Source organism: Bos taurus, chromosome 4 (genome assembly GCF_002263795.3).
Source record: "Bos taurus isolate L1 Dominette 01449 registration number 42190680 breed Hereford chromosome 4, ARS-UCD2.0, whole genome shotgun sequence".
Classification (NCBI taxonomy): domain Eukaryota; kingdom Metazoa; phylum Chordata; class Mammalia; order Artiodactyla; family Bovidae; genus Bos; species Bos taurus.
The window spans coordinates 40,373,457-40,394,251 of NC_037331.1; the positions used below are offsets into that span (position 1 = coordinate 40,373,457).

The 20,795-nt window shown below is 36.7% G+C and overlaps 1 protein-coding gene across 26 annotated transcripts in view; it reads right to left on the bottom strand.

Annotated features, from left to right (window-relative positions):
• Nucleotides 1-6,844: 6,844 nt before the first annotated feature.
• Nucleotides 6,845-20,795, bottom strand: part of CD36 (CD36 molecule (CD36 blood group)) — a 93,770-nt gene continuing 79,819 nt past the window's right edge. For 17 of the 26 annotated variants that reach the window (XM_059885384.1, XM_059885382.1, XM_005205326.5 and 14 more), the window contains 7 exons: nucleotides 17,521-17,590; nucleotides 16,293-16,480; nucleotides 15,149-15,267; nucleotides 14,182-14,255; nucleotides 13,207-13,261; nucleotides 12,198-12,362; nucleotides 8,052-8,989 (listed from right to left, as the gene is read on the bottom strand). In XM_059885384.1, coding sequence (XP_059741367.1) covers nucleotides 12,198-12,362; nucleotides 13,207-13,261; nucleotides 14,182-14,255; nucleotides 15,149-15,267; nucleotides 16,293-16,480; nucleotides 17,521-17,590 — 671 coding nt within the window. In that variant the 3' untranslated portion in view covers nucleotides 8,052-8,989. Of the gene's footprint in view, nucleotides 10,616-12,197; nucleotides 12,363-13,206; nucleotides 13,262-14,181; nucleotides 14,256-15,148; nucleotides 15,268-16,292; nucleotides 16,481-17,520; nucleotides 17,591-20,795 lie in introns of all 26 variants that reach the window. The other 9 variants (XM_024990418.2, XM_024990431.2, XM_024990427.2 and 6 more) reach the window with 2 other exon arrangements.

The following is a 20,795-nucleotide window of genomic DNA, read 5'->3' on the forward strand; positions in this document are numbered from 1 at the left end:
GGCTATATATTGTCACCCTGCTTATTTAACTTATATGCAGAGTACATCATGAGAAACGCTGGGCTGGAAGAAGCACAAGCTGGAATCAAGATTTCTGGGCAAAATATCAATAACCTCAGATCTGCAGATGACACCACCCTTATGGCAGAAAGTGAAGAGGAACTCAAAAGCGTCTTGATGAAAGTGAATGTGGAGAGTGAAAAAGTTGGCTTAAAGCTCAACATTCAGAAAACTAATATCATGGCATCTGATCCCATGACTTCATGTGAAATAGATGGGAAACAGTGGAAACAGTGTCAGACTTTATTTTTTTGAGCTCCAAAATCACGGTAGATGGTGATTGCAGCCATGAAATTAACAGATGCTTACTCCTTGGAAGGAAAGTTATGACCAACCTAGATAGCGTATTGAAAAGCAGAGACATTACTTTGCCAACAAAGGTTCGTCTAGTCAAGGCTATGGTTTTTCCAGTGGTCATGTATGGATGTGAAAGTTGGACTGTGAAGAAAGCTGAGTGCCGAAGAATTGATGCTTTTGAACTGTGGTGTTGGAGAAGACTCTTGAGAGTCCCTTGGACTGCAAGGAGATCCAACCAGTCCATTCTAAAGATCAGTCCTGGGTGTTCATTGGAAGGAATGATGCTAAAGCTGAAACTCCAATACTTTGTCCACCTCATGCGAAGAGCTGACTCATTGGAAAATATTCTGATGCTGGGAGGGATTGGGGGCAGGAGGAGAAGGGGACGACAGAGGATGAGATGGCTGGATGGCATCGCTGACTCGATGGACGTGAGTCTGAGTGAACTCCGGGAGTTGGTGATGGACAGGGAGGCCTGGCGTGCTGCGATTCATGGGGTTGCAAAGAGTCGGACACGACTGAGCGACTGAGCTGAACTGAACTGAAAGGAAAAGTTGCTACTTAATAGTCAATACATATATCTCTCACACTCTTATCAGACCTTTAATTTTAAATGATTATTCAGATATCTTAGTGGAAATATGCAACATTAATATGTGTTGATATTTCAAACAAGTTCCAGAAAAGAGAAAATTTTTAGAATCTTGCTCTGTAGTCTATATCAAAAGCTTCAGATACTTAACACTTTCTCATTAACCATACTTATTTTAAGATGCTTCCTTCAGTTCATTTCAGGCATACAGTGGTGTCCGACTCTTTACAACCCCATGGAATGCAGCACGCCGGGTTTCCCTGTCAATCACCAACACCCAGAGCCTGCACAAAGTCATATCCATTGAATTGGTGATGCCATCCAACCAGCTCCTCCTCTGCCATCCCCTTCTCCTCCTGGCTTCAATCTTTTGAAGTTTCAGGGTCTTTTCCTAGAAGTCAGTTCTTCACATCAGGTGGCCAATCTATGGGACTTCAGCATTAGTCTTTCCAGTGAATATTCAGGACTGATTTCCTTTAGGATTGACTGATTTGATCTCCATGCAATCTAAGAGACTCTCAAGGGTCTTCTCCAACACCACAGTTCAAAAGCATTAATTCTTCGGCTCTCAGCTTTCTTTATGATCCAGCTCTCACACCCATACATGACTACTGAAAAAACCATAGCTTTGACTAGATGGAACTTTGTGGGCAAAGTAATGACTCTGCTTTTTAATATGCTATCTAGGTTGGTCATAACTTTTCAAGCAAGGAGCAAGTGTCTTTTAATTTCATGGCTGCAGTGATTTTGAAACCTAAGGAAATAAAGTCTGTCACTGTCCCCATTTATTTGCAATGAAGTGATGGGACTGGCTGCCATGATCTTAGTTTTATGGATGTTGAATTTCAAGCCTACTTTTTCACTCTCCTCTTTCACTTTCATCAAAAGGCTCTTTAATTCATCTTCAGTTTCTTCCATAGGAAGGTGTCATCTGCATATCTGAGATTATTGATATTTCTCCCTGCAATCTAGACTCCAGCTTGTGCTTCATTCAGTCCAGCATTTCAAATGATGTACTCTGCGTATAAGTTAAATAAGCAGGGTGACAATATATAGCCTTGACATACTTCTTTCCAAATTTGGAATCAGTCGATTATTCATGTCCAGTTCTCACTGTTCCTTCTTGACCTGCATACACATTTCTCAGGAGGCTGGTAAGATGGTCTGGTATTCCCATCTATTTATTATTCACAGCTTGTTGTGATCCATAGAGTCAAAGGCTTTGGTGTAGTCAACAAAGCAGAAGTAGATGTTTTTCTGGAATTGGCTTGCTTCTTCTGTGATCCAAAGGATGGTGGCAATTTGATCTCTGGTGCCTCTGCCTCTTATAAATCTAGTTTGAACATCTGGAAGTTCTCAGTTCACGTGGTGTTGATGTCTAGTTTGAAGAATTTGAGCATTACCTTGCTAGAGTGTGAGATGACTGCAATTGTGTGATAATTTGAACATTCTTTCACATTGTCCTTCTTCGGGATTGGAATGGAAACTGACCTTTTCCAGTCCTGTGGCCACTGTTGAGTTTTCCAAATTTGTGGGCATATTTAGTGCAGCACTTTCACAGTATCATCTTTTAGGATTTGAAATACCTCAGCTGGAAATCTATCTCTTCATATAGTTTTGTTCATAGTCATGCTTCCTAAGGCCCACTTGACTTCACATTCCATGATATCTGACTCTAGATGAGTTATCACAGCATCATGGTTATCTGGGTCCTCAAGAACTTTTTTGTATAGTTCTTCTGTATATTCTTTCCACCTCTTCTTAATATCTTCTGCTTCTGTTAGGTCCATACAGTTTCTGTCCTTTATTGTACCCATAGCAGAGACATTACTTTGCCAACAAAGGTTCGTCTAGTCAAGGCTATGGTTTTTTCTGTGGTCATGTATGGATATGAGAGTTGGACTATGAAGAAGGCTGAGCACCTAAGAATTGATGCTTTTGAACTGTGGTGTTGGAGAAGACTCTTGAGAGTCCCTTGGACTGCAAGGAGATCCAACCAGTCCATTCTGAAGATCAGCCCTGGGATTTCTTTGGAAGGAATGATGCTAAAGCTGAAACTCCAGTACTTTGGCCACTCCTGCGAAGAGTTGACTCATTGGAAAAGACTCTGATGCTGGGAGGGATTGGGGGCAGGAGGAGAAGGATGAGAGAATGAGATGGCTGGATGGCATCACTGACTCAATGGACGTGAGTCTCAGTGCACTCTGGGAGTTGGTGATGGACAGGGAGGCCTGGCGTGCTGGGATTCATGGGGTCGCAAAGAGTCGGACACGACTAAGCAACTGAACTGAACTTGCATGAAATGTTCCCTTGGTTTCTCTAATTTTCTTGAAGAGATCTCTAGTCTTTCATACTCTTGTTTTCCTCTATTTCTTTGCATTGATCACTGAAGAAGGCTTTCTTATCTCTCATTGCTATTCTTTGGAGCTCTGCATTCAGATGGCTGTATCATTCCTTTTCTTCTTTGCCTTTCACTTCTTTTCTTTTCTCAGCTATCTGTAAGGCCTCCTCAGACAACCATTCTGGCTTTTTGCATTTCTTTTTTGGTGAATGATTTTGATTACCACCTCCTGTACAATGTCATGAACCTCCATCCATAGTTCTTCAGGCACTCTGTCTATCAGGTCTAAACCTTTGAATCTGTTTGTCCCTTCTACTGTATAATCATAAGGAATTTGACTTAGGTCATACCTGAATGTTCTAGTGGTTTCCCCTAGTTTCTTCAATTAAAGACTGAATTACGTAATAAAGAGTTTATGATCAGAGCCACAGTCAGCTCCCAGTCTTGTCTTGCTGACAATATAGAGCTTCTCCATCTTTGGCTGCAAATAATATAATCAATCTGATTATGGTATTGACCATCTGATGATGTTCATATGTGGAGTCATGTCTTGTGCTGTTGGAGGAGTGTGTTTGCCGTGACTAGTGTGTATTCTTGGCAAAACCATCTAAAGGTGTTTCCTTAGATGTTTCCAATAACTAAATTATCTTCTTTAATGCTTAGAAAATGGGGTTTGTAAAACTATATTCCACTAATTACCTATCCTGTCATATATAGTACCATCTTTCCATAATGACCATAGTCCTCACCTGTGTAGACTGAATGTAGTGTTAGGGCAGAACAGTAGCTGTAGCCTTGACTTCTGGACCCGAGATCAGTCCAAGTTCAGTTCTCTCCTCCACACTGGCCTTATTTATGCTTATATTACTGTTTAGACACTCATTCTTTTCCAGAAATAAGCCCTTGTCTTTGTATTCTCCTCCCTTGCTCATGCTTATCCCTCTCAAGACATCCTCCAGGGAAGAAATCTTTACATGCAGTAAATATGAATATTTGTCATGAATACTGTCAAACAGATCAAAGAACTCCTTCCGTAAGATTTAGAGAGTCAAGTTACTATTGCTTCACCCTCTACCCTGCCAAGCTGATTAGCTCTATAACCATCTGAAAATAGCATTTTCAGATTTCACAGAGCAAACGACAAAGCTAAGTGAAATGCTGCTGCCGCTTCTAAGTTGCTTCAGTCAAGTCTGACTCTGTGTGAACCCGTAGATGGCAGCCCAGCAGCTTCTCCATCCCTGGGATTCTCCAGGCAAGAATACTGGAGTGGGTTGCCATGTCCTTCTCCAATGCATGCATGCATACTAAGTTGCTTTAGTCATGTCCAACTCTGTGTGATGCTACAGACAGCAGCCCACCAGGCTTCTCTGTCCACAGGATTTTCTAGGCAAGAATACTGGAGCGGGTTGTCATTTCCTTCTGCTAAGTGAAATATTTATAGTAGCAAATTTTCAAGCACGATGAACTTTCCTCTCATAGCAGTATGCTTTTATAGCTTTACCCTTTTAAGTCATTCTGTAATAAATCTACCTAATACCAAGAACAAGACAAATAAAACTGTTACACAGGTAGTCTAATTTCACTGTGATTTAATGTGGGCATGTTTACTTCCTCGTGACTAGAAAACACTTTGGTATCCTACCAAACTACAGATTCTGATTCAGTAGGTCTAGGATAGAACCTGAGATTCTGCATTTTTAAGAAGTTCACAGGTGATGCTGAGGCACCTGACTCAGATTTCACACAATGAAGTAAACAAGAGTTTAAACCGTTTGTCCTTAGCTATGTCACTCATGAAGCGCTAGTTCCTTCATGAGTGTATAGACTGGAGCATTTCAGAAATATGTGGATATAAGCTTACTAGCATCTGAGAACAGTTGGGAAAAGAGAATAGGAGTTAATATGTAAAAATGTTAGATAAGGTCAACAATAGCTAATATATAGTTATAGTAGTAATATCAAATATCATTCAAATCATACACATTCAAAACTAAATAAATGAAAAGCAAATCATTTTTCTACTAAAGGAAGTTTTTATTTTCACAAATATTTAATAATGCAGCTACCTTTGAGCCAAGAAAAGAAAAAGCAGAGTATGCCTGTATTTTTTTGATGCCAGTATTTGGCACTAATTCATCTTTAGTTCATCAACTCAACTAGCTGTAAATAACTCAGAAAAACAAATATAGGCAATTCTGTTAGTATATGCAGAAAATCATAATGAATAGTGGTTAATTAAGTGGAGTGGTTATTTATAGTTGTAGGTGACCATGAAGAGGCAGATAGAGAGAAAGCAGCCACAGTGTCTCTAATACATTGAACTTCAACCAGAACACTGAACTGACAGAACACACCCGCAGCAAACTCCAGCTAGAAAGATCCTCTGTAATTCAGACCAGACATTGATAATGGGTTAATAAGATCAACAGCTTATCAAACATGTAAAAATCTAACATACAGCTATGTTTCCCCTAAGATGACACCCCCTTTAACCTCTTTTTTCTGAGTACTGAAAGATCTACACATTTTCTTTTCTTCATGTGCTCGTCAGCAACAGTAAGCCTCAACCCACTTTAGGATGCTACAGATTCTCCAGTTTATGTTAACCCCTTTGCAGATGATACAGATTTTCAAACTTTAAGTTTTAAACACCTGGGTTTTTGGGGTGATTTAACAATGTTGAATAAAAATGTGCCTCTTTAAAATATGGGGCAATTTTTCAATGAAAAAAAGCAGACTAATCCATCCATGTGTACAATTATACTTGCTCTGGGGCAATTAACTCAACATGAAGCATACTCCCCAAAGTGCCGAACTCCCGCCTCAGCACACGCATGTGGAAGCACACACACACACATCCAAACTCATTGTCATATAAAAATAACTGTCTCCCGCTTTTAAAACAGGGTATTATACTTTCTACTAGGTATTTTTAATGTATTTCATTTGTCTTTATGTATGGATTGTTTTTCCTTTTGTATATTTAAAGAGTTTAAAGAAAATATGGTAAGTAATGATAAAAATTAGAATATAGTGAGTACTATGAGCTCATAAGTCAGAACCTTTCTCCCCGCCTACCAATGCAGAAGACATAAGAGGGGCAAGTTCCATCCCTGGGTCAGGAAGACCCTCTGGAGAAGGGCATGGCAACCCACTGCAAGTATTCTTGCCTGGAGAATCCCATGGACAGAGGAGCCTGGCGAGCTACAGTCCATAGGGTTGCAGAGTCAGAAATGACTGAAGCGACTTAGCACACAAATAATATGAGGTGCATTTCTTATTTTTTTTAATTTTTAACAATTTCATATTTTTAAATATGAAGATTTAAAATCTGTGTCATTGATTGTTTATACAGTTCTATCTACCCTTAGGTGGGTATGTAATTTTTTATTCAATTCTTCTGAACTATTTCTGCTTTACATCATTCAACCCTATTTAGTTTAAGACTTAAAGAAGTATCCTTTGTATTCTTCCTAAATCAGCATGTCCACAGGTATCCTAATGTAGTGAAAGTAGACTCAGTATATGAAGACAGATGGCTAGGATCTCACATGTTGTTTTGCCAAAAGTTTTACTTTCCTTTAGGTTTGATGAATTCGTTAACAAAAGAAACCACTCCTTACTCACAAATAAACAATTTCAATTTTTTTTGAGTTAATTTCAATATACAGTCATTTTAAAAAAAGAAATACAAGCGATGAAGAAGTCACAGCTTATACACCACCAGATTGGGCCTATCTATATCCAGACTTGAGCAGCACTGAGAAGTCCCTCCTTAATCTGGAGCCCCAACAGGGAAAGGGTCCTGGGAAGTACATCCACCCCATGGGTAAGACTTCAGATTGAAGTTTTGGGATCTCCCATTTATAATCCCAGGCCAGCCACATGCAAACTGATAGCCAAATTGCAGTTTTGGTTTTTAACTTTTACAGTGCTGTTTGTTTCACCTCGTGACTCATCAACATTTCTTAGAACCCCTTGGGGGCTCGTAAGCCCTTCAGGGGTTTAGTAGATTCCAAGATCTACTCTCTTTCCCATATAAAATACTGTCTGACTGGTGGGGCTCACAGGCAGGCACAGAATTCAGGCAGTGTCCAGGCAGGTCAGAAACCTGCTCTCCTGCTCCTGAAGCCTGAACTACACTTTGTTCATTTTAATTTCTCTAACACATCCTCATATTTTAGGAGGATACTTTTTCTATTCCCAGGACATGAAAGGATATTACATCAGTATGTTTTGAATATCTTCAAGATTTTTCCAAAGATCCTTCCAAACTGGTGTTATCTCGGTTTGCAGTTTTGGGTATTTATTTACCCTGGCAACTGACATGACAAGATTATTCCTGATTTTAGTATCTAAACAAAGCAGTTACCAATAATTTATCCTATAAAACACAAGGCAGAATGTGGTCCATCGTCCCCTTCTGTGGGGAGCCTTTTTAGGAGGACTCGTGGTCTCTGCCGTAAGTGAACTTGTGCTTAAGAAAGCAGGACTACCTAGCAATACATCTTCTGGTAAAAAGGAAAGGTCTTTCATAATCTAGAATTTAAGTTCTGCACCTTTAAAGCATGACCAACTATCTTTTTATTTCCTTATCCCCCAACTGGCTCAAAAATTAGTTAAGGAAAAAGTTGTAAAGATTGAATTTAGAAATAATATTTCAAAAGGAAATATTAGATTCATACAGAAACAAAAATTCAGATAGAACAATTAGAAAACTAGAGTAAATATTTTGTGACACAACAGGAACTAGACAAAGTACAAGATTTTAAGGAACATCTTTTAATGTTCAAAACCAGTCTTTCTGAGGTGACAATGAAAGCAAGAAATTTTACAACAAATGACTATGAATACACATTCTACAGCTAGTAATCTTCCACATAATTTCTGTATTATCATTTACATCTCTTAGTACTAGCACAGCATTCTGAAGGTGCCAAGTGTAAGTTGTATGCAACTGAGTAGAAAGATGAAAATTTGCTCAGATTTCCAGAAGAGCTGTAGAACGTGGAAGATAGCAAAGTTCTCAAGCATGTCCAAATGCATAACCATTGACAAAAATATAAGCATATATTGTTATAAATACCATGGTTATAATGCCTTGCTGATGCTGTACAAAGGATTCCGTAGAGGAAAAAAAAACTTGAGAAATGTATAATAAATGGTTCATAGGCTAGTCATTTAGTTTACATTTTCAAATATCTTTCAAAATATTTGCTCTTCAGAGGCAATGTACTGACAGTACTGGGTCTGTGTTTTGCAGGGACACTGATGAGGGTAGTGATGTTTTCCTTTTGATGAGGAAGGCTAGTGTTCAGGGTCCAGGATTTGTGTAGAATGACCATCTCTCTGCTGAATTTAGCATTGGGAATAAATCAGTGAATCAGTACCAAGTAAAAATAAGTGGATCACGCTCAAGCCACATCTGTAGAAACTGAAGTCCATTCCATTGTGAACATGTTGAATTTTTAAAAGTGCTGGTTTTTCGTTCGAAGTGTGGAATTTAATGATGTCTTAATAATCCTTTTGAAATGTGCTGCTGCTTATGGGGGCAGGTGGGAGGGAGTGTCACCAGTTCTTGAACTGTAAGATAAGGTGTGTTTTGCAAAAATAAAGCATGAAAATCTTGACTTTTGTAAGGTGATATTAAGAAAGGTCCTGACATAGCTGGTTCATAAATGTAGAGACTCTTTTACTCCCTGGAAAGAAGAAAGATAAGGTACATATCAGAAATTCATGGGAAAATAGTTAAGACTCAAATTCTATATATTAAAGATGTTGTATTTTCTAGAAATCAGCCCAATTTATCCAGCTGTAGAGAAAACTTCTCTGATGTGCTTCACGGATAAGGCAGTTATTTTCCCATTCCAGGGTTCATGGAAGACTCCTTCCCAGCTCTCAAGAGCTGCACGCAGTCAGATGAGGAGGGTCACTCATTAAATCTGCTCTGCGTGAGCATTTCCACTCCTTGCTGTCCCTTCAGACCATCCTCTGTTTAGTGGTGTATGTACTGCTTCTTTTGAAAAGACTATTGGCTTATTCTCTTCGTGATCCATTGAATAAATCCACACCTTCACTCTCCCATCTTTACTTTATTCCCTCTGCACAGCGTCTCCTTATTTTTCAGTTGTTTATAAATATTCCCAAAGGCATAATTAATTACAATATTCAACATGAGGCCTGTTTAAGGAAATCTATATCTGTGATTCTTCTAAATCTAGTAAATCAAGTAATCAACCTAGAAAATTTTTCTTCTCTATTTGTAAAGAAAAAAAGACATACTGTTGTATAAAGAGCAGTTACTTTCCTTGTAACAGAAGTTTAAGCCAAACCAATATACTTGTTGATAAAGACACTCTGGAAAGTTTTCAGTCTTTTACTTTCAGCTGCATAGCTCTGCTGAATCGCTCAGTTGTGTCCAACTCATTGTGACCACATAGACTCTAGCCCGCCAGGCTCCTCTATCCATGGGGATTCTCCAGGCAAGAATACTGAAGTGGATTGCCATGTCCTCCTCCAGGGGATCTTCCTGACCCAGGAATCAAACCAGGGTCTCCTGCATTGCAGGTGGATTCTTTACCTGCTGAGCTACCAGGGAAGCCCAAGCTACATAGAGACCCAAGATGTTGGACATTCAGGGCTCATTAAGCACTGATGAAATAGGTTATGTAATTTCAATAGAGAATAATACCAAAAAATTTACAACTACTATAGTTCATTTTGAAAAGCTTATCTTCCCACTAGAACAAGTTTTGTTTTAACTTGGCTTTCAATAGATGATATTTTGGTCTATTATATAAATGGTCATATGAATTACTGTGTTTAAACATAACTTGTTACTGGATTGATGACAGGTTTTAAAGGTGATGCCATATTTCCTTTATTATAACATGAATGTATTAGCATTTTGAATACATTCTGTCCAAATAGACCATAGGCAGAATTGTTCAGTCTCCTCTTAAGGAAATATATATAGGCAGAAAGCATCAGAACAAAAGATCGAGTTGCCTTCCTCAGTCTAAGCTTTCAATCTCACGAACACACACACAAAAATTGGTCCAAAAAGGCCAGTTTGTTTTTTAAATCTTCAATTTAACTGATTCACACTTTGAAAATAGTTTTATACTGTTAAAATGTACTTTTCTGTAATGTCTCCAAAAAACAGAAGGGATGCTGATAGATCCATGGCTACTGGAAAATCATAAATTTTTATTAGGGATTAGCTGTGAAATTCATGTAAAATGGCATGATTTGAGCACATGAAGGTCAATAATTGTCAGTGGCAGCTCCAGAATTTCTATACAGGGCAGCTTACTGTCAGCAATCTGAAAGTGGAATGAGAAGACTTGTTTTAAAATTGTGATTGGTTTTCTTCAGAGCAATTTGCTGCTGTTGTTGTTCACTTGATAAATTATGTCCAACTCTTTGCAACCCCATGAACTGGAGCATGCCAGGCTACCCTGTGCTTCACTATCTCCCTGAGTTTGCTCAAACTCATGTCCATTGAATCAGTGATGCCATCTAGCTATCTCATCCTCTGTCACCCTCTTTTCTTCATTCCCTCAGTCTTTTCCAGTGAGTCGGCTCTTCGCATCAGGTGGCCAAAGTACTGGAGCTTCGGCATCAGTCCTTGCTTTAATTTAGATTATATATATATATATATTTATTTATTTATTTATTTATTTATTTATTTATTTTCTTGTTTTTCTTCTGGGCTTCCCTGGTGGCTTAGACGGTAAAGAATCTGCCTGCAATGCAGGAGACCCGGGTTCAATCCCTGGGTCAGGAAGGTCCTTTGGAGAAGGGAATGGCAACTCATTCCAGAATTCTGGCCTGGAGAATTCCATAGACACAGAAGTCTGGCGAGCTATAGTTCATGAGGTGGAAAGCAGTAGGATACTACTAAGTGACTTTCACTTCGCTTCATTTTTTTTCTTTGATATCCCAGGGAAGGAACGGTGTATAGAACCTATGGGTTAGTAGAGAATCCACTCCCCTCAGGCCATACCAATGCCATGTATGATTATTAAAGAAAGGCTTCCATTTAGAGAAAATAGGGTCTGGTATACACTCCTCTGTGTACAAGGGGACATGGGTACTAATATTTAAAATACAGAGGCCTGAACTCCCTCTTTAGTTTTGCTAAAACTCATCCATCCATATTTATCTGATTTTTCCTTTAAACTCTAATTATTTGGTTTTAGTGAGTTCAACTTTATTCTATTTTCTTGTACTCATTTAATTCTAGTTCCTGAATTATAATCATTCATCAGGGCTTCCACATGGAACATCTAGGGTGCATGTCATGATTTTGGACAGCATGTCTATATGCAGCAGCTCTGTTTTTATATTAATATGCTATTTGCATTTAAAAATAGCATATTTTTATCTGATTTTATCTCTACCATTTAGTGACTCTTTAATTCTCATTATTTTATAGCTTATCTAATTTTACTTTTTATTTTCTTTTCCCTTATAAATTTCAGTCTTCCCAAATAGCTGCCATTTTCAGTTTCACATAACGTTTCCTAGTCAGATATATTAAATTATTTGTGATTTTTAAAATAACTATCTAGAAATAATTAAGAAATAAAAATTGAGTACATGTATAGCTTTGGTGCAGCATTCTAACTTTTCAAAGGTAACACCTTCACAGTTTAGCCCATTTCCTCCCAAAATAAAGATGAAATATAGTGATCTGTTTAATATTGATAAGCCTAAGTACTCATTCAGTCTTCATTTTAACTTGCATTAAGTGTCTCAAAGTTTCAAGAATATATTAAAAATGATAGTTGACTAGACATGTTCATTAATATTTGCAGCCTAGTTTATAACTGTTTTGATAAAATGAAAACAAGTAATATTTAATGTTACTGAAGTAATATATGGTTTCTGTTATATACTTACTTAATTTACTCTCTTTGATCTGCATGCACAATATGAAATCATGAAAGCAATAAACATCACCACACCAACACTGAGCAAGACGATTTCTACCAGGCCCAGGAGGTTTATTTTCCCAGTCACTTGATTTCTGAACATTTCCGCCTTCTCATCACCAATGGTACCAGTCTGTAATCAAGTTAATAAATAGTGTTATTTGAGTAGGTTTGAGAGCAGAATACTCAAAACTCTCCACTTATGTGTATCACTTTTATCGAAACAGCACACGAATGTCAGTCATCTTTATCTGCAAGACAAGCCTGTTGGAATTCTCTTTGTATGTCAAAGAACACAGTAAATGCCCAGGTAGAATATTTAGAGAGAGAGAGAGAGAGAGAATATTCCTTCCTTTAAACATGTTATCTAGTGTTATTGAATATACTGATTTCATTGATCGGTATAGCAGTCTTACTGAAATATTCTCCAGTTTCCCAGAGGTTGCTTCTTAGTGACAGAAGGAAATGGCAAAGCTCAACTGTTTCTATCCTCTAAAGGCTTATGCAATGCATTTCCTAATTCTGTGGTTTATCGGTTCCATGATTTATATTTAAAATATCTTGTCAGGCACTAGATAGACAGCCTACATCTACTCTTAATTTGCCCATTATAAGCTTGGGTGGTTTTATTAGCACTACAAGGCTCATATTGAGTTATTTGGAGTTTAATATTTTCATGACTCTTTCCTAACACATGTACTATGACAAGAAAAATTATCTAATAAATGTATTATGAAGTATTTTTATTTTCATAAAAGTTAGACTAAGTCTAACATAATCCTGATACTTCTGTATGACTTGTTTTAAAAAATAATTAATTATATAATTAATAATATATAAACTCACCCATAGATACAATGGAAAAACAAGTTCAAATACTGTGTGTGTGTGTGTGTGTATTTAATTTTCAAACATCAAAAACTTTTTCTGTATATTAAGCTTACTGTTTTTAGTGACTAATAGATAAAAATACTAACCTCATTAAGCCAAAGAATAGGGACAATATAGTTGTGCTTCAGATTCTTCAATGCTCTGTAATAAACATTGAAAATAAGTATGAAAATATATACTAATATGCTATACACATATGACAGATATTAGTAATTACTAGTGAAAATAAATGTTCAGAAATTAGTTGCTTTTACAACCTGGTTAAGTTACGTGCTTTGTTTCCCCTGTAATGAAGCATTTAAATTTTAATATTGCTGTTTCTCAGACATCTTTCCTACATACACATCTTTTTAATACAGATTTTTAAAAATATTTATTTATTTTTGGCTGCACTGGGTCTTCGTTGCCATACGTGGGCCTTTTCTAGCTGCGGCCAGCAGGGGCTACTCTGTAGTTGCTGTGCATGGGCTTCTCGTTGGAGTGGTTTCTCTTGTTGTGGAGCATAGGCTCCAGGAGCGCAGGCTTCAGTAGCTCTGCATATGGGCTCAGTAGTTACGACTCAACAGCTCCAGAGCACAGGCTCAGTTGTTGTGGTGCACGGGGTTAGTTTCCCAGAGGCCTGTGGGATCTTCCCGTATCAGGTATCAAACCAGCGTCCCTTGCAGTGCAAGGTGGACTCTTAAGCACTGAACCATAGGAAAGCCATCTAATACAGGTTTTTTAATTAGAGTGACTTTTTCTAAGTATGTATTTTTCCTTTAAACAAATTCTACCCAGGAAACTAAAATATGAATGCTGAAACTATTGTCATAAAAATATTTGGACAGTTAGCAAAGAGAGAAATACCAGAAATACTCATTCCAAAATATGGGTAAGTACCATTTCACTACACATTAGATGTAATTCTAAATTACAAATGACAGTTATAAGCATTTGATAATTATTTAATGACATTAAGCCAAACAGAAGTTGAAATTTTATTTCCATCTCCTTTGATAGATATATCCGCATCTTATAAGAAAATTTGAAAAATCGAAATAAAACTTGTTTAAGAAACTCACTCAATTTTTTTTGCTGGCTTGACCAGCATGTTGACCTGCAGCCGTTTTGCAAACCGTAAAGTAAATCCAGTTATCTAAAAAGAGAACAAACTAATTACCAGCTTATTTTAAAAACATTCTTTTATAATATCCAGACCTTATTTTTGTTATGTAGAGCCTAAGGTGAAAGTGTACTACTTGAACCTGTGAAATTTGTTATTTATTAATTGGACTTAATCAGACATATTGAATATTACTATGAGTATATGCATATGTGTATACAGATATATCCTTGCCCAACCTAATGTCAAGGTTTAGTTAGATTTGTGATGTTTACTTGAATTGCTTTTGGGGAATTAGTAATGACATCAACAGTAGTGAAATCTAAAACTCATTTGACAAAATATATCCTGGAATTTAAATACATACTCAGTCAGAATCCATGTATCATCAGTATAATTATAATGTTACTTCTGTCATCATTTAAACTAAAATATGACTACTAAAGTCCTGACATTTCATTTAGCTGTTGAAAAGGGGAATATTAATATAAATGAAAAATTGAAACTATTAAACTATAGGGACTTAATAGATTTTTCTTGACAGTAAGAAATATATTTGATCTTGCCTCAAGTGCATGTATACCCATAAAAAATTTTTAATCCCTCATGATCTACAGGGTCCCTTCATATAAGCAATATTTGCAGTTAAGAATAAAGTACATTTGAAAGAGTAACATATAAAATCATTTTAATCCAAATAGAATGATTTTCATTATTCCTGACCTTTACTGAAAAACTAAAATTATCTTGACATTTCATAAGCAACAACAGGAAGAAATCACTGTAATTTTCCTTGAAGTAAAAATAAGTAATTTATTAAGAATGGAGTACAATAAATGTGACTAAATGTGACTGATAGAAAGGAGATAATTTAATTTTTTCTTCATTTTTATAAAATAAATCCGATCAATAAAGTATTTGCTTACAGGTTCAACATCTAAGTACGTGCTATGTTCTTCTTCATTTGGACTTAAGCTTTCAATAGGTTCTGCAAGTTCAGGACTTCCATGTAGAAAATGAGGAAGTGAAATGTACACAGGTTTTCCTGAAAGCAAGTTTTAAGAGACAGTTGGGATAAACCATTTTCCTCATTTCATATACCACCTAGGAAAGATTTCCTTGAAAACAAAGCTTTATAATTTAAAAAAAGAAATGCAAATTTGGCTTTGAAATCTAATCAGGGGATGAGAGTGAGGGAAAATTATAGTATCTGATCACTTTTGAACAAAAATAAAATGTAAACTTCTACATCATCCTACTGACTATTTAGTTAATGTCTGTTGTTCATCCCTTAAGGTGTTTATTTTCACCTTAGGTGTTTTCAATATGTAAAGCTTAGCTACTGAACACAAAGTTACAACCATATACCATCATGTTTCAGGCTGTAAAATGTCTTTGGACTGAGAATTTATTTAAAGAGGCTTTTCTTTCTTTATTCTCACCCACTCTAACATGAAGAAGGTAAGCAAAATAAGATAGACTCCAGATGCCATGTTTGAATCAATTTTTGTTTCAGAGACATCCTAAAATATACTTATTTTATTTACAGATTCTAGATTAGAATAAGAAAAATGTCAGATGGACAAGTTGGGATGCTCAAAGTATTCTCCAAACTATTTTCATTTTACCCTACATCTAAAAGGAGCACAGCCATTCTGCACAGCAAAAGAAATGGTCAGAAATGAAACGGGTAGGAGAAAATACTTCCAAAACACGTATCCCATAAGTGATTAACATCCAAAATATACAAGAATTCACGCAACTCAAAAAACATAAATAAACCATTTAAAAATGAGCAAAAGACCTAAAGAGACATTTTCCAAGTAGCACGGGAAGTATCGATAAGCATGATTATACCTAATAAAAACTAACTTTTGGAACACGAAAATAACTGAGACCCTGAAGCAAGACAAACATCAAAACAAAAATATCCTACCATCACTCTTACTTTCTGCCCTTATTGCTTTCTCACTTTATATTTCTGGTGGAAAGGAATCCTGGGTGAAGTTTACATTTTAAAGGATAATGCAAATTATGCCATGGATTGTGACACTGAGAACTTGTACTCACCTTCTTTGCATTTGCCAATGTCTAGCACACCATATAAGGTACAATTTTTTGAGATGATTTTTTCTGTGCAGAAACAGTGGTTGTCTGGATTTTGAAATGGAGATGCAAAAGCAAAGGATGGAAGAATAAATCTATACACAGGGATTCCTTTCAGATTTATTTCAGCTCCAAACACAGCATAGATGGACCTGAATACAGATAAGAAAGAGCTTCATTCCGGGAATCTAAACTTCGTTGTGGAAATTTGTTTTATCTTCTATTTAAATTAATACTATTGCTGCCTTAAATTAGAAAAATTAGATATAATCTTATTAGAATCCTTACCTTTTAGGAAAAAAAAAACTTGCAAAATTTTAAGACACACTAGAACTTAATACTTGAGTATGAGCTATTCTTATCTTTGTTTTCAAACGCTTCTGAGAAATATTTTTGCTTGTGAATTACTGTGGAGTATTTACAATTAAGGCATTCCTCACAGTTAGTTTCGTTTATGGATTAAATATTTTCTAATCCCCAGTTGACTATTTGAAGAAATGCTGTTCTCTTCAATTTTACAGATAAGGAAAAAGATTCAGAGATATTATGCTTGCTTTACGAAACAGTGTTAAGAAACCAGGTGAGCATTCAAGGATAGACGCCAGCGCTTGCGTGATGGCTACTGGGCCCCCATCAATTTGAAAAGATGCTGTATGGTCAGTGGGGCACATGGACATGGTTCTGTGTTTGTGGTATCCTCTTCTTTACAAAGACTGGGCATGCCTTTCTAGATTTGACTGTTATCACTCTTACTGCTAATTTAGAAAAAGAATGAAAAAAGTAGTTCTTAAAAATAACAAAAAGAAACTGATTTGTATTATACACAACGTCCTTCTACATCAAATTTTAAAGACTCATAAATATATTGTGTGTGTGTGTGTGTATGTTTGTATTGGTGGCTCAGTTGTGTCCAACTCTTTGCAACCCCATGGGCTGTAGCCCACCATGGTCCTCTGTCCATGGGATTCTCTAGGCAAGAATACTGGAGTGGTTTGCCATTACCTTCTGCAGGGCATAAATACATCATGAATTTCACATTGTATTTATTCTTAATAGATCAGGAAAAAAGTCCCTAAAAGTATTTTCTTTTTCTCAAATAACATGATTAATAAGCATGAGTTTCTTGGTCTGTGTTTTATCACTTAGAAAAAGAATTCTGACTTGGAAAAATACATCATTGTCTTTCTCTTACCTGCAAATATCAGAGGAGAAAAATTGCAATACCCTTGTCTTCTCAACAAAAGGTGGAAATGAGGCTGCATCTGTTTAAAAACCAAACCAGTGGCAAGGGATTAGATGGAAAGAGTGCATCTTAGACAAATCTAGAAATCTTGATTCCAGCATGGTTAAGAGAGATATAATGCAAACTGTATATATAAAATTAAAATTCTCCAGTAACTGCATTTTAAAGACGAAAAAAAAAATGTATCAAGTATATGTTGTTTAACCCCATATATCAAAAATACCATCATTTTAACATATAAAAATTAACAAATTTCTGAAAATCCAGTGTTTATACTTACCGTATTTCAGTTTGTACTAGCTGTGTTTCAAGTGCTGCTGAATTGTGACCTGTAGCTGCTGCTGCTGCTGCTGCTAAGTTGCTTCAGTCGTGTCCAACTCTGTGCGAGCCCATAGACGGCAGCCCACCAGGCTCCCCCGTCCCTGGGATTCTCCAGGCAAGAATACTGGAGTGGGTTGCCATTTCCTTCTCCAATGCATGAAAGTGAAAAGTGAAAGTGAAGTCGCTCAGTTGTTTCCGACTCTTAGCAACCCCATGGACTGCAGCCAGCAGGCTCCCCCATCCATGGGATTTTCCAGGCAAGAGTACTGGAGTGGGGTGCCATTGCCTTCTCCGATGTAGCTAGCAGCTACCATATCTAATAAGACTGTATACTATACGTAGTCATTGGTATTCTGTTTCATATTAAATTTTCCCATTCCATAAGTACAGATGAAAGTTTTTAAAAATGTCAAAATTACGTTGTCAAAATTACGTTGTTAAAACTGCAATTTTATGTTTTTAAATCTTCCATCTATCAGTAGAATAGCAATTTTTTAATCTTGAGATTCCTTTAAAACTCATTTTTGTAAATGTTGTTTGTACTTTTAATAGCGATCCATTCACCTACCCTTATGGCTGATCAATATTTTTTAAATCACTAAACAATTTCACACAAATGGTTGGAAAATGTACACATCAAACAAAAAAGGGCATTTTTTGAGCTTAGTAAATCTCTACTACGGTTGTGCTCCATAGTACACACTGGATGTAAGAAAAAATAGCTAGATAATTCCTCCGTTTGCTCCACAAATGAATATCACCAAACATGAGCCACCACTGAATGTGTTTGTTCCAAACAGTAAGACCTACCCTTCAGTTATGAATACCATACTCTTTTTCTGGTAATGGCTCTGACCTTGTGATTTTATTACATTTCACTTACATTTTTGTGATAGGTGAAATATAACAGAGGATCTCAGTGAACCTGATAGAGACATTGAGAGAATGGGATACTGAAGGTTAAATTCCCCAAATAGGTCCCTGAATGGGCCTTGCCTACAACTGCTGTCCCAACACCTTAGCCATTAATGGAAAAGAGTACATTGAAAATCTTTAAAAACCATCGGAAATATCATCAAAGATTATGTTGTAATGACACCAGTAACTACCAAGAGCCATGACCATAACATAGCTGATACTAGCAGGGCTCTCTTTTTTTAAAATACATTCAAATATAAATAAATATTTTCATTTTATGTCTTTAAACTTAATGAAGAAGATAGAGGAAGTACTTCTAAATCATGATTTAAAAATCAACTTGGATCCATTTACATTTCATTAGTCTTTTTCTCAGAGAAGGCAATGGCACCCCACTCCAGTACTCTTGCCTGGAAAAATCCCATGGACGGAGAAACCTGGTGGGCTGCAGTCCATGGGGTCGCTAAGAGCCGGACACGCCTGAGCAACTTCACTTTCACTTTTCACTTTCATGCATTGGAGAAGGAAATGGCAACCCACTCCAGTGTTCTTGCCTGGAGAATCCCAGGGACGGGGGTGCCTGGTGGGCTGCTGTCTATGGGGTCGTACAGAGTCAGACACAACTGAAGCGACTTAGCAGCAGCAGCAGCAGTCTCTTTTTCTAGTACTGTGACCAAGAATCTCCCATCAGAGTCCCTGGTCTACCCAGTCAATCTTTGCTCCTAGTTTGTTTTACTGTTATTTTCTTCTTAGATACTTTTAATTTCATGCTTGATTCTATGTATATGTTACTGTCATTAATGGATCCTCTTATTACTGTTTTAAAACTGCTCTATTTTTTGTTTTAGACTAAGATTTAAATATATTTTAAGCCCATAAGCAATAGTTTACTATTTAGGAGAAGCACACTATATTTTTCTCTTAAGGACTGAAGTGTATGCTTATGAAATTAAAGTTAGTGGTATTGGGACAGTTGACTATTTACAGAAATGAGCTACTTGGAAAGGATTTCTTCACCCATCACCATGACTCTAAAGTGTTGCGAAGCAAATTCAGCGGTGGTTTTACTGGTGTTTTTTTTGTTTGTTTGTTTTTTTAGCAGAGTGTAAACAAAATTAAATAAACCTGTGAAACTCAGCAATACCTTTGTGAAAATGAACGTTCTCTATGTTTCCTTCTTATTTTCTTTTATGTACTTTATGTATAATATTTTTTTCTTCATTGTGTTACATTCTTCTAAAGTGTTACCTTATCAACTTTACATGCACAATATTCTGCTTCTGCTTCTTAGTAGCTGGAAGATCACCTTTGATTTTAAATACCTAATGGTATTTTATTCCTATTACTTTTTAAAATTTTAATACTTAAACTAATAGGCATATGTGTACTTTGCTTTTCCTTAAGGAGAATAATAAACTGGATCTATCACACTCTGAATCTAAAGTCCTAGTACCTTCTTTCTTCCCAGCTCTAATTCACAGTTATTTTTGCATACATTTCTCATGGTTAGTACAGATGCAGCTGTGTTTTATTGTTGCTGTTTTCTTTCTCATTTTAATCATCTCATTCAAAATCTGTGTTCAGCCTTGAACGTCTCTGATTCTGCCTCATATCGAAACCTGCACTTGGACACAAGTTTTACTTTTGTATTTATCTTGATTTTTTAATTCTTTAAGTTTTAAACTATTCAGTTCAGTTTTGTCCGACTCTTTGTGATCCCATGGACTGCAGCATGCCAGACTTCCCTGTCTATCACCAACTCCCAGAGCTTGCTCAAACTTGTGTCCATCAAGTTGGTGATGCCGTCCAACCATCTCATCCTCAGCCGTCCGCTTCTCCTCCTGCCTTCAAATTTTCCCATCATCAGAATCTTTTCTAAGGAGTCAGTTCTTTGCATCAGGTGGTCAAAGTATTGGAGTTTCATCTTCAGCATCAGTCCTTCCAATGAATATTCAGGACTGATTTCCTTTAGGATTGACTGGTTT